This window comes from Mauremys mutica, chromosome 5 (assembly GCF_020497125.1).
Source record: "Mauremys mutica isolate MM-2020 ecotype Southern chromosome 5, ASM2049712v1, whole genome shotgun sequence".
Taxonomy (NCBI): domain Eukaryota; kingdom Metazoa; phylum Chordata; order Testudines; family Geoemydidae; genus Mauremys; species Mauremys mutica.
Window position 1 is genome coordinate 124,093,218 of NC_059076.1, and position 14,039 is coordinate 124,107,256.

General features: G+C 44.0%; 1 protein-coding gene across 4 annotated transcripts in view; it reads right to left on the reverse strand.

The window, feature by feature from the left end:
* Window positions 1-306: 306 nt before the first annotated feature.
* Window positions 307-14,039, reverse strand: part of CFAP99 (cilia and flagella associated protein 99) — a 96,403-nt gene continuing 82,670 nt past the window's right edge. For 3 of the 4 annotated variants that reach the window (XM_045018922.1, XM_045018921.1, XM_045018923.1), the window contains 2 exons: window positions 5,605-5,785; window positions 307-1,631 (listed from right to left, as the gene is read on the reverse strand). In XM_045018922.1, the coding sequence (XP_044874857.1) occupies window positions 1,476-1,631; window positions 5,605-5,785 (337 nt within the window). In that variant the 3' untranslated portion in view covers window positions 307-1,475. Of the gene's footprint in view, window positions 1,632-5,604; window positions 5,786-14,039 lie in introns of those variants that run through there. The other variant, XM_045018924.1, reaches the window with a different exon arrangement.

The window sequence follows — 14,039 nt, forward strand, 5'->3', positions numbered from 1 at the left end:
TGTGTTATGGTAGCACAGAGAGGTCCAAGTCAAGACAGGGTGCTGGACAAACACAAGGGAAAATATAGTCCCTGCCCCAAAGAGCTCGTTAGCATAGGCTATTGCTCAACCTTTTACAGGCCTCATTTTCACAGTTCTCTCTCTGACTCATCATACTATCCAACTCTTTCTCTCCCTGAATTGTTCCTACTGAACTTCTGCCTCAATGCTACACTCACTTCCTCATACCCTAACTCTTCAAATCATCTGCAGTATATCCAGAGATGGCAACATTTGTTATTAATGAAAAATACAGCACATTTCATAAGTATTGCAGATAGTGGAAAAGATTTTCACAGCTAGATGGCAACAAAAGAATTCCTTAACCCATTAGATTTCCTTTGGTAAAAGGAAGGAATTGTAATGCTGTATGAGCATTAAAAGCAGCTCCCTGTATTTAATGTCAGATACAATCTGATTCATTTTCAATATTTGCAATGGCAATAATTAAATATCTTGTAACTGGCACAAATTTAAGATAGAAATACATTACATATTCTCACTGCTGCACAGATTTTAATTGAGATTTACATTCCCTCTGGCATTATGCCTACATAGCCTTATGACTTGAAGGTTCATTTATGGAAACAGCATAGAAATGATCATAGATGTCAAATTAATTTTAGGTGACTAACAGAGTTTTGATTGCTTCTGAAAACTGCTCTCTAAAGAGAATAAGAAATGTTACTTTCTCTTATCATCACTTTGAGATGAAGGGAATTTGCTTCTTGAGCAACTTCACTTGAGTGGGACTAATATGTGCTTAAAGTCAGGCCCATGCTTAAGTATCATACTGAATTGGGGCCTAAGTCATTATAATCATCTCAGTTTTACAAGGGAGGCAGAGAGCCTGACTGCACTTGGAAATTTCCTGTATTGGGCCCTGGGATGCAAACCTGGTTTCCTCCCTAGCTCCTCCACGACCAGTGTTGAAACTGGTTGACCTGCTGGTATGGGCAGGTAATCACATTCTGTACTTATTGTAAGATCATTGATCCCTGTTCTAAACTCTGGTTGATCACATCCTGTGAAGAGCTAAATGCAGAAGTAAAAATTCTGTTTGTTTCACATATTTTTACTTTTTATTTCAGAAAATGAACATAGCAAACAACTGGCATAGCATATAACAATGGCAGGGTATACACTGAAAGTCCTCTCTACAACATTCTTACCTGTTAGTTTGTCACCACAAACAAATTTCAAAGTAAATATTTAATATATTACATGTTTTAATTCTAAATGGAAAAATGTCTCAACACACATTTAAAATACAAGTTACCAAATTCTGCTTCAGATATGCCAACCATAATTTGACTCTGCAGCCTACACATATGAGAAAGAGGGCTAAATTCAACCCTGGCATTAGCAGTCACAGTAGGAAGTGCTCCCATCTCCACCAGGTCTGGATTTTTTCCCGAGTCATTTCATTTTGCATATTATCTCAATATACAAGAAGTGGCTCCAATTCTTGCAGCCTGATAGGCAGTCATTTTCTGAGCTGTTTCTCTGGACATTAAGCCATTTTGAAGCATCTTGAACTGTTGTTCCCGACTCTCCTCCAACTCTTTCCAGTGGGGCTCTTGCAGAGAGTTCTGCAGAAATGAAAGACAGATGATCATAGTACAAACATGAGTGACTAATCAGATTATGGAATGAATTTTCACACAACAATCCGGATGGCTGGCAGACAAATATTCCATTTGATACCATCATTAGGGCAAGCACAGCAACTTTGTAACGGCCATGATGAATAGAAACAAACTGAGGTTGGGTGCACAATTTGTTTAATCTAGAAGAGGTTCTCACAAGAAATAGTTTGGTGGCCTTGATGGTGGCTGCTCTGACAATTTTTCCTAAAATACTTAATTAACTTTAGGAAAGACAAATAAATATGCCAAGTATCAGAGGGGTAGCCGTGTTAGTCTGGTTCTGTAAAAGCAGCAAAGAATCCTGTGGCACCTTATAGACTAACAGACGTTTTGCAGCATGAGCTTTTGTGGGTGAATACCCACTTCTTCAGATGCAAGAAGTGGGTATTCACCCACGAAAGCTCATGCTGCAAAACGTCTGTTAGTCTATAAGGTGCCAAATAAATATGCACATATCCATGTCCAAATCATTGCAATTTATTTATGTAGGGTTTTTTTCAGACTCAAAAATACTGTACAGTTGTCTCTATTCTTTACTGGACCTAAACAGAATTGAAACAAAGTAAGCTGCTTTGCATGTTCTTCTTTTGTTGTTATTGTTGTTGTTGTTTCTTTTGTTTTCTTGGTTGCTGGTTTGGGTTTTTTTGTTTGGTTGGTTTTTTAGACTTGCTAGCTAGTAAGTTTGCTCCTGTGAAAACTGGTATCTGTAGGTTTAGTAATAGACTTTCTCAGGCAGAGCAAGCTGGGGAACAAATTAAGCTCTGAATGGAGAGGTGGGTAGGGAGGCAGCAGGGGCCAGGAGCAATGAAGGGCTGCTTAAGGGCAGTGGGGGCCATGAGCGATGTGGGGAGGGGTGAGCACAGGGCTGGAACCCAAAGCCCCGCAGCTGGGGGATGGAGCCCGAAGCCCTGCGGCTGGAACCCGAAACCCCATTGCCGGAGCCTGCCACCCAACGCCCCAGGGCTGAAGCCTGAGCCCCACTTAGGGTGACTAGATGTCCCGATTTTATAGGGAGAATCCTGATTTTTGGGTCTTTTTCTTATATAGGCTCCTATTACCCACCACCCCCTGTCCCAATTTTTCACATTTGCTGTCTGGTCACCCTAGCCCCACTGCCCCTTCCCTTGGAAAGGGGGGAACTCACACTGGCTGCCTGCTACTCTGGTTTTTGTGGCTCCGGAGGAGGGCAGGGCCCAACCCCTACTGGTGGCCCCAAGGAAGGGGTGAATGCTTTGCCACCCTCTTCTAATCACTGCCCAGGAGGCTGTGGCCATAAAAAAAAACCCTGGCGGCCACGTTGGCCACATTTGAGAAACGCTGACTAGATTGTACAAAATTTTAGGCCAAGACAAAACCTAACTACATTTGGATTGTTATGCTCTATTGTCTCTTTCTTATGTTATCTCCCTCTCAGAAGTTTATCCTGGTAGTCCTATTTCAACACTCAGATGCATACATCTATCTCCTAGATCAAACTTTACAGGTGTTCTGATTCAACAGTTAGGTTCACAAAGACAGTATTCCAGAAAAGACCCGCACTGACAGGCAAAGCAACGTTATCATCGAATTGCCTCCAACAATGCTAGAACAACTTCTCTCTTTTACAATACATTTGTCTTCAGTTTTCTAAACTGTAATATAAATTCTATTTTGTTGTTAATTTAACAGTGTTAAAAATGTGTGTATGGAGCAAATTCTGCATTCATTCACGCCTGCGCAAAGTCAAACCCACTGAGTTCAAAGGGCTTACATAGGTGTAAGTGAGGCCAAAATTTGGTCCTGGCACTTCAACACCATCTTCTCCTTTCAATGTATTTAGGAATAGAGACGTAAGGCATCAAAAAGGTGGGCAGTACAAGCGGCATGCAGGGTGGACTATGTTGGAGTTATTGCACAGAAAGAGGGTTTACTGTCCTGCGGTGGAGATACTGGGCCACTTTCTGCTCTAAGGTAAACCCATGCAACACAATTGGACTAAATGGGTGTTGGGTGTAACTGACAAGAGTTTGCCTTGTTCTCTGAAATAAAACTTGGCCAGGGCTGTGTAGACCCAAGCACCAATGAGGGGGACTAGAGCAAACCTAATATCTTCTGCTGACCTGTGTTTTATTTATACAGTACTTTATATTGAATTAAAAAGTGATTTGTACTGCTATGTGCCTTAGGACCTGAGTGGAAGGAAGAGGAAGAGGACTAACATCTTATGATATTTAAAGTGTAAAGTTAAACAAAAGAGTAGAACTTCACAACAGTTATGGAACTCTTAAGCTTCAATTGATAGCTGCATTTACAGTCATATTTTACCTTTATACTGTCAAGGATCCTATCTATAGCTTTATAATTCTTTTTTATTTATTTCAAAATGTGTCTTACTCTTTGTAGTGATTTGAATAGCTTTATTACACTGCAGTTTTCCTTCGAGGCCTCTAATTATTGCATCTGCCTTTCTGTAAGGCTGCTATTCAGGAAAGCACCCCTATTTAGGGCCCACTTGCTGAATAAAGCCCCAAATACGTTTCTTTACTGAATAGGGATGGACTTAAGTATGTGCTTAAAGTTAAGCACATGCTTAAATGTTTTACTGGAGATTCTGAAGCTGCAGTGAGCAATCCTGTGAAAGGCTTATATTGGTGGTTCCCAAACTGTGGGTGTGGACCCCAGAGTGGGTTGTGACCCCATTTTAATGGGGGTCACCGGGACTGGCGTTAGACTTGCTGGAGCCAAAGCCAAAGCCCAAGCCCCATTGCCCGGGGCCGAAGCCAAAGCCCAAACCCCACTGCCCAGGGTTGTGTAGTAATTTTCATTGTCAGAAGGGGGTCACGGTGCAATGAAGTTTGCGGACCCCTGGTTTACATTATTGTACTACTTATATCTGAAAAATACAGCTTTCCCCTAGGCTGTGAATTCAGCCTAACAAGTCTCCTAACAAAATAGGCTATAGTTATTATTTCTATAGATTGGCCCATTTAACTCTAATCTTCCTATCACCTGTATTTCCCCTCTGTGGTCCCTCAAGGGTTACCCCTCTAGGTTCTCGGCTCCCCAGCCGTCACCTCTGTTGGGTAGACACTCACATCTCTATCCCTCTGAACCAAGAGTTTTCCAGGCTGCACAATTCCCTGTCTACACTAAGTGATATACCCCACAAGCCAGACTGCCTAAATAGGCCAGCATCTATGCTTTGGTTTCTCTCCAGAGGCTCTGAACAGGGTAATGGACTGCAGTTATAAGTTAGCACACAGCTCTTTAGAAGCAAGCACATTTATTTTTAATGTGAAAGCATTACAGAGAGAACATATTAACAACAATAAAAGAACCCATGTGCAAGCTAAAAAGTGTACCAGAGGTTACCCCAACTCCAACCTTGGGGTCTGGTAGGTGTCAGTCCTTCAAAATCCACAACTGGTTTTTCCCCAGTTCATAACTGTCTCAGTGTCAAAATCAGAATAACCATGAATAGTCCAGTCTTTCCTTTATACTGCATGGACTTTTGATCTGGGCTTCATGTAACAGGTGATCAGCAGACAATGCCCCCTCCTCAGGGTGCAGCTTCAAAAGTCTGGGTTTGTGCATAACTGAAGGTGGGGAATTTGTATTCCCCAGGAAAACCACTTAACACAATTTGTTCCTAAAGTCCATTCTTGGCTGGCACATTGTTCAAAATAGTCCTTTGTAACCCCAAGTCTCTCATCTGTTACATCTCTCCCCTTGAGAGGTACATACAGTTCTAGCTCACAATAAGAAATAAACCATTCATTTAATACAATGGACCCCAAAAATACTTAACTTAATTCAATAAGGTCTCCCAAGAATATTGCAAGAAATTGCCATATCTGTCACACTCCCATTGTGCTAATTGAAACTTAAAAAAAAATAATCTCATCATGACTATTTATTGTAATACTTATTTGCTTACTTCATATGACTCCCAAGATCTCCCTGGCCCTGCACCATCTTTCTGGCGTGTAATCTTTAAGATTTCAGCTTGCTTTTTACGCTCCATAGTTTTCTCTGTAATCTTTTTCTGCAGATCTAAAACACGTTCATCTTTCACAGGTCCTTCAGTTAACTGGGACTTTATTTTCTTCTCTTCCTGCCTGCAAGGTCAAAAATAAAGAAAAAAGGGGGAAAATAGATGGAAAAGGTCTATAAAATAAATCCAATCCAGATTAGAATCAAAATATATTACTTTGCAAATCACGAGTTAATGCACCAGCCTTTTACATCTGGTGACCAGTTAGATTCAATCAGGTTTACATTATATGAGGAAATGAATGTGGTGTTCTCAGCTTGATTCCTGTTGTTCACATAATATCACTAACCAGTATGGAACAATTCAGCATAATCTGAAGTCCCTTCTCAGTGGATGCAAGGACTATAATATAATATGTCTATATTGCAGCTGGGGTGTGTGAATGGCAGCTTGTGTAGATGTACCCATACTCGCTGTACTGTAGCTATCTTGCTAAAATAGAAGTGAGGACACCGTAGTACAATCTTCAGTACTGGTACATACTCACAGCCAGTACTGAAGCCTGAGCTACAGAGTACTCACTTCTATTTTTAGTGCACTAGCTAGAGTATGGCTAGTATGGATACATCTACCCAAGCTTCCATTCACAACCTCACTGTATTGTAGATGCACCTAGGGCAATGGTCCCCAAACTTTTTACCTCACCCCCACTTACCCCTTTTCACCCTGGCCCTGAGGTTGGGAGCATGGCTGCGGCTGAGGTTGGGAGCATGGCTGCGGCTCTGAGAGGGGGGGACATAGACAGTGGTAAGGGGGCCAAGGCTGGGGCCATAGCTTGGGGCAGGGCTGGGAGCAGAGCCTCGTCCAGGGGCCAAGGCTGAGAGTCGGGCCCTGCCATGGGGCTGGGAGCAGAGCCCTCAGCGCAGGGCCAGCAACTGGAGCCAGGGCCAGGAGCAGAGCTGGAAGGCGCTCCCTCCCTGCCCCCCATGGGGGCTAGCCAAGGCCCCTGTGCCCACCTGTGAGCATTCCTCTGTGCCCCCCTGGGGGGGGGTGCGCCCTACAGGTTGGGGACCTCTGAGCTAGAGTGACCAGATAGCAAGTGTAAAAAATCAGGACAGAAGGTGGGGTAAAAGGCACCTATAGAAGACAAAGCCCCAAATATCGGGATTGTCTGTCTTTATAAAATCGGGATATCTGGTCACCCTACATGTACCCGAATGGTGTAGAAGAGACAATGTAGCAATAAAGTAACAAAGAGAGTGGAAGAAACGCTGGGGTACCTCCTTTATTTAACACTCTCCTGCTGTTTTCCCCCCACTGCTACCCCTACTCTGCTACCTGCTTGGAGTATATGCTATATCAGTTTATGCTCACTTAGGGCTTGTCTATATGAACACGTAGTTTACAGTGAGCAGAAATGTAAATCTATCTTGCCCTAGCTTGCTGCACACTGAAGCCATGTCTACACTTACTGGTAGATTGGTATTGCTGCGATCAATGCAGCGGTGTTGATTTAGTGGCTCTAGTGAAGACCTGCTAAATCGATATCAGAGTGCTTCTGGTCAACTCTGGTGCTCCAGCACCCTGAGAAGCATAAGGGAAGTCATCTCCCGTCGACACAACATGGTGTAGACACCATGGTAAGTCGACCTAAGCTATGTCAACTTCAGTCACATTATTCACATAACCGGAGTAGCATAACAGGTCAACTTACCCCAATAGTATAGACAAGGCCTAACTGTCCATATGAACTGCTGCCGGGAACTAAACATTTCCTGGTGCGCTTTAATCTACTCTTGTCTATATAAACGTTTAGTTTTGAAACAAGTCCTTACTTCCTATAACCTCAACTTACTAACACCCCTTGTTGGGTAGGCTACGCCAACTTACATTCATATATCCACTTAGTGACATGTAACTTGCACTTCTATTTACATCACCTTTGAATTTGGCTCAGTGACTAGCTTCAGATCACAGTATTAAGATCACATTCTGGACAGTTATACCTTCCAGGTAAAATTCAAACTTAAAGTAAGAGGTTGGAACGCTACTGAAGCTAATGGCATCACAACTGCTTATACCAGGTTTGATCTGTCCCTTTCTCTCAGTTGATACGGCCAGGGCCGCCCAGAGGATTCAGGGGGCCTGGGGCAAAGCAGGGGAGCGGACATAAAAAAAGGCACCACCCGCTGCAGCACTTGTACTCACCAGGTGGCATTCTGAGTCTTCAGTGGCGGTGGGTCCTTCATTTGTTCCGCATCTTCAGCAGCACTAAAGGACCCGCCGCTGAAGTGCCACTGAAGACCCGGAGCGAGCGAAGGGCCCGCCACCAAAGTGCCGCCGAAGACCTGGACCGCCGCTGGGTGAGTAAAAATTAAAAAAGGGGCCTCTAGCCAGGGAAGGGTTTCTCGGCCAGGGCTCGTGGGGCCCTTGTGGGGCACAGGGCAAATTGCCCCACTTGTTGCCCCTCCCCCCCCCCGGGAGGCCCTGGATAGGGCTAATGGAACTTGTTTGTGATGATCACAGGTACATTTAACTGTTGAGCACTGAGTTTTGTAAAAGGATTTATGTGGTACAGTATTTCTCAAATGATTTTCCTGAAAATTTGAACAAAATAGCGATTTACTTGTCTAAGGCAGGGTGTGTGTTGGTGCTCTGCTTGGCTAATAGCAAATGTAGCTGTTACTCTGAGTGTGTAAAAGGGCCACACCTGTGGAAATGTTTAATACAATATAAATATATCCCCCCATCCCCCACCTCCAGTTCTTATTCTTCAATCTTTTTAGTGTAACCCAGACTCTTTCAAGGACTAGGGTCATTGACAAACAAACATAAGGTCTCCTTCTCAGAGGTGCTTTTCCCCCCAGGCTCTGAGATCACTGCGTCACCACAGAAGGTCTATATCAAATCCCTTAGAGATTCAGACACTCCCCATCCCTTAGAGAGGCTGTTTTTGGCCTTCCTGTTCTCTTCAAGTCTCTTGTTATTCGAAGGGCAGGAAGCGCTTTGTACAGCTAGTCCCTTTTATAGCAGACATTCCCGGGGTTCGAGACTACAGGCTCAGCAGTCCTCAAGAACTGAGTGAAAAGGAGCTTTGATCTAAACGATGCTTTGAAGTTCAATCTTGGCCACAAATAAGGGCAGCCATTTAGATTTGCTTCCCACATGTGTAGCTGCCTTCCTGAGACTCTCCCTGAAGTGCCATATTTCTTGCTCTAAAAACTACACCTGGGCTTGGGGTAAGGAATGAAGTAAAGACCACACCTCTACCACCAAGATGGCCCAGTGCTTGGATGAGATCAGCTTATGAATGAAGAGAAGCTCGCTGAAACTGAACCTGAGCAAAACAGAGGTAACACTGATGTGCAGAAGAAAGTATTTTTAAGAGCTTGCCGCCACGGTGCATCCTTCTTTGGTTGAAGATTCACATCCATAATTGGTCACTTCAATCTGTAGTCTCTTGGATTCCTTGCTGATGCTGAGCTCTTGAATAGCAATAGCTGTGAGTAAAATAAGACAGTCTTTCTGCCATCTCCAGTTGGCTAGAAGACTCTGTCCCATCCTGGCAGATGAAGACCTGGACTGACTTATTCATACCTTTGTCACCTCTCGGCTGTACTACAGCAACGTGATATAACTGGGCATAAAACCTTCAGCACTTATGAAACACCCACTAGTTCAGAACACTGCAGTACATTTCCTCAGCAATACAGGTTACCATGAGCACATCACACGTGTCTTCCACTCTTTACACTGGCTTCCCATAGAATGGCTAATTAAGTTCAAGATCTTGGTCCTTATCTTCACAGTGCTCCATGGCCTGGGCCCAGGGTATCTAAAAGACCATGTAAAGCTCCAGGACAAAGACCGTGGTCAATGACTGCCTCTCTGGCACAATGGAACTCGCTACAATAAAAGTAAAGTTCACATGTTTGGCATGCAGAACTTTCTCCGGGGGTGGTCCAAGACTGAACTCCTCCAAGAATTAAGAACCATCACAGTCCTCACCACTTTCCATTCCAAATACAAGGCACATTTCTTAGATCTTGCCTTCTTTAACATAAACATCAGGCAACCGGTATATTTATTAAAAAACCCATAATAATAAAATGAGAAACCCTATGAAAACAAGACACTCCACGGCACATGCCTCTCCCTCTGGAGAGAGGATGAGAGAACAAACAACACATGGCAGATGTATAGTTACGTTGCTTAATGCACCATTGGAAAGTGCTCGGACACAAAGGTGATAAGCAGGGCTGGCTCCAGGCACCAGCATTCCAAGCTGTTGCTTGGCGCAGCAATCTGCAAGGGGCGACAGTCCCTGTTGTTTTGCCCCCAAGCAGCGCGCCAAATTGCCGCCGCAGGTGGGGGGGGCAGTCTGTGTGCCCTTAGGGTGGCAGGCGCGTTTCCGTGGCGGCGGCAGTTCGGCGGGAGCGTCTATGTTTAGCTGAAGCCGCCCCGGACAGCTAAACATAGAAGCTGCCGCCGAATTGCCGCCGCTGCGGAAACGCGCCTGCCGCCCTAAGGGCACAGGGACTGCCCCCCCCCACGCCCCGTGGTGGCAATTCGGCGCGCTGCTTGGAGTGGCGAAAACTGTAGAGCTGTCCCTGGTGATAAGCATGGTATAAAAACCTATACAGAATAGAATAATGCTTCTTCTGCCAGACTTAAAGGGCTGATACATCCCTGTTACTATGGGTTAAATGTCTGATATTATTCTATGATTCTAAAACTTATGCTCTAACATTTAACTTACATAACAGGGGTTATTTCTATTTTCATGGTAATGAGGTATTCTTTCCCAAAAGGTGCTGAAAACATGCTAATTCGTTTTTAGGTAAACAATTATCAAACAGTCAGTGGAATTGAGCAACAAACCTGTCATTATACGCAAATCAATGTTTTTGTAAACACAGACACAGGAGAAGCAGCAGAAATCTAATGTTATGGAGTTCTGGTAGCTAATTCACAGTTAAGGTTGAAAATAGTTGCCTATTACAAGCCCCATATTCAATTCCTCCCCATTATCCCATCATGCACAAAAAAAGCCAGTCCCGGGAAATGTTTTATGTCACACCTTATGCTAAGGTAGACTATTTCTGGAAGGCTTGGGAAAAAAAATCACAAAAGGAGGTTTAAAGTGTTGGAGTTTGTCACAGGAGGTACAGACCTTCTGGGACCCAGAGGGAGAGAGCCCAAATGGTCATGGTTCTCCCAGGCCATAGTGTGACATTGCACTCCATATGTTTTATGGAAATATGATTATGAGTGTAAATATGATATAACTGGAATATGCTTTACGCAAAAGGTCTCTTGTAAGGTATCATTACAAAGCTTATAATCTACTGGGTGTGTTCATCTAATTTGTATGTATGTATCATGCTTGTATCTGAAGCTAGAAATATGAAGTATAACTCTGAAGTCCGATTGTAATTATGCAAAGTGTGGGCCATTAATAGTGGTTTGGAAGTTTGATGGCTCTCATTGACTAGGACAGTTTGTTGTAAATGGCTCTGTTTACCTGCATACCTCCCTGGGTACATGTGAGCTAGCTTTGGGAGAATGAAGAATTGGGTCTCAAAGGACATGTAACCATGTCACATGATGCTGAAATCCATCTTAAATCTGGTGCTTTTCCATTTAGAAGGAGGGGTGGGGATCCAGAGAGACAAAAGATTCCCACCTTGTGCCAAAGCTATAAAAGGGGATGGAACAGAACAAAGGGGGCTGCCAGTCATGAGAAATCCCCTAGTTACCACCTGAACTGGAACTGACAAGGACTGTACCAGGGAAAAGGATTGGGCCCAGACTAGGAAGGAGTCTAGTCTGTGAAAGAAGCTTATTGGAACATCTCTGAGAGTGAGATTTACCTGTATTCAGTTTCTTAATGTATTAGGCTTAGATTTGCATGTTTTGTTTTATTTTGCTTGGTAACTTACTTTGTTCTGTCTGTTATTACATGAAACCACTTAAAATCCTACTTTTTATACTTAATAAAATCACTTGTGTTTATTAATTAACCCAGAGTAAGTGATTAATATCTGTGGGAGCAAACAGCTGTGCATATCACTCTATCAGTGTTATAGAGGATGGACAATTCATGAGCTTTATACAGAGTGAAATGGATTTATTTGGGGTTTGAATCCCATTGGGAACTGGGTGTCTGCGGGCTGGACATAGGTAACCTGCTGAGTGGTTTTCAGTTAAAGCCTGCAGCTTTGGCGGCATGGTTCAGACCTGGGTCTGTGTTGCAGCAGGCTAGCATGTCTGGCTCAACAAGACAGGGTTCTTGAGTTCCAAGCTGGCAGGGAAAACGGGCTAAGAGGTAATTTCAGCACATCAGGTGACAGTCCCAAGGGGGTCTCTGTTACTGGACCCGTCACACATAGTTTTCTAATAAAATGAGGTGACATCTGCCTGGAATGGGAAAGTGTAGACACAGACAAATCCTTTCAGGAGCTCAAAATGAGAGTGTAGGGCAAGTGCACCCAATTTGCTGGAGTATAGTTAGGGTATGTCTACACTGCACCTGGGAGTGAGCCGCCCACCCTGGGTAGACAGATATGCTAGCTCTGCTCAAGCTAGTGTACTACAAATATCAGTGTGGGTGTTGCGGCACAGGCAGTGGCTTGGACTAGCCACTGAAGCTCAGACCCTGGGGGTCGGGTGAGTTGGTACTCTGGCAGCTAGCTTTTGACACCACCCATTCCACGATGTCCACAGTGCTATTTTTAGCATGTTAGCTCAAGCAGAGCTAGTGTATGTCTGTCCACCCGAGATGTAAGGCACACTCCAGCTGCCATTTAGACATATCTATAGAGGCTGTTCTGCTTTTAGGGCTGCTGCTGTATGCTCAACATTCCTTAAAGGGGAATTTCAAATGTATGTACTGTTGTTGGTTTATTTTATGATACACACTTTGTTACAGTAGCAGCCCAAGGAACTGAGGGCTTGAAGGAAGGTGTTTAACTTTTGTACTGGTTTCTAAAATAGAACATCAAACCTCTAGTCCACAAGAGGTTTGGGGTTCCTCCCCCTTTTTTGGTATAAAAAAGGAGTTTTCTGTCCTTTTATGGATAAGATGTTGTGTCTCTGATCTGCTGGAGTCTCTAAATTATTTCCCTACCATAGACTTTTTAAAAGTTTTCCTAACTTTTTTGGGGACCCCGTACAAAATACAGGCAGGAAGGAGTTAAGAACCCACCCTGCCTGCAGACAGCCAAAGTACCATGTCCCAGATCAGCTGTACGGAGAGAGATAAGATAGGTGAGATAATATCTTTTATTGGACCAACTTCTGTTGGTGGAAGGCACAAGCTTTCAAGCTTCACAGAACTTTGCTTCACGTCTGGGGAAGGTAACCAGTGTCTGACCTAAATACAAATTGGGACATATTGTTAAGCATAAGGGGTTCATACGTGCTGTAGGAGACCACTTAAAATGAAGTGGGCAATTAAGGGTTAGCAGGCTGCGGGCTGCATTACAAATTGTTGTAATCATAGAATATCAGGGTTGGAAGGGACCTCCGGAGGTCATCTAGTCCAACCCCCTGCTCAGAGCATGACCAATCCCCAACTAAATCATCCCAGCCAGGGCTTTGTCAAGCCTGACCTTAAAAATCTTTAAGGAAGGAAATTCCACCACCTCCCTAGGTAACCCATTCCAGTGCTTCACCACCCTCCTAGTGAAAAAGTTTTTCCTAATATCCAACCTAAACCTCCCCCACTGCAACTTGAGACCATTACTCCTTATTCTGTCATCTGGTACCCCTAAGAACAGTCTAAATCCATCCTCTTTGGAACCTCCTTTCACGTAGTTGAAAGCAGCTATCAAATCCCCCCATTCTTCTCTTCTGCAGACTAAACAATCCCAGTTCCCTCAGCCTCTCCTCATGATCCAGCCCCCTAATCATTTTTGTTGCCCTCCGCTGGGCTCTTTCTAATTCTTCCACTTCCTTCTTGTAGTGTGGGGCCCTAAACTGGACACAGTACTCCAGATGAGGCCTCACCAATGCCGAATAGAGGGGAATGATCACGTCCCTCGATCTGCTGGCAATGCCCCTATTTATACAGCCCAAAATGCCTTCTTGGCAACAAGGGCACACTGTTGACTCATATCCAGCTTCTCGTCCACCCCTTGACCTAATTTTTTACACTTACTATCTGGTCACCCTACCTGCAGGTGATATGGTGTTTTTATCTTTTATCATCTTTCTATGTGAGTTCATTTGAGAGCATAGCGATAGTCTGGTTTCACGCACATAGTTGTTGTTGGGGCATTTGATGCACTGGATGAGGTACACCATTTGTTGTGATAGGTATGTGGAGGACCTATGAATCTTGAAAAGTGTGTAGTGAGGGGTACTGATCATCACAG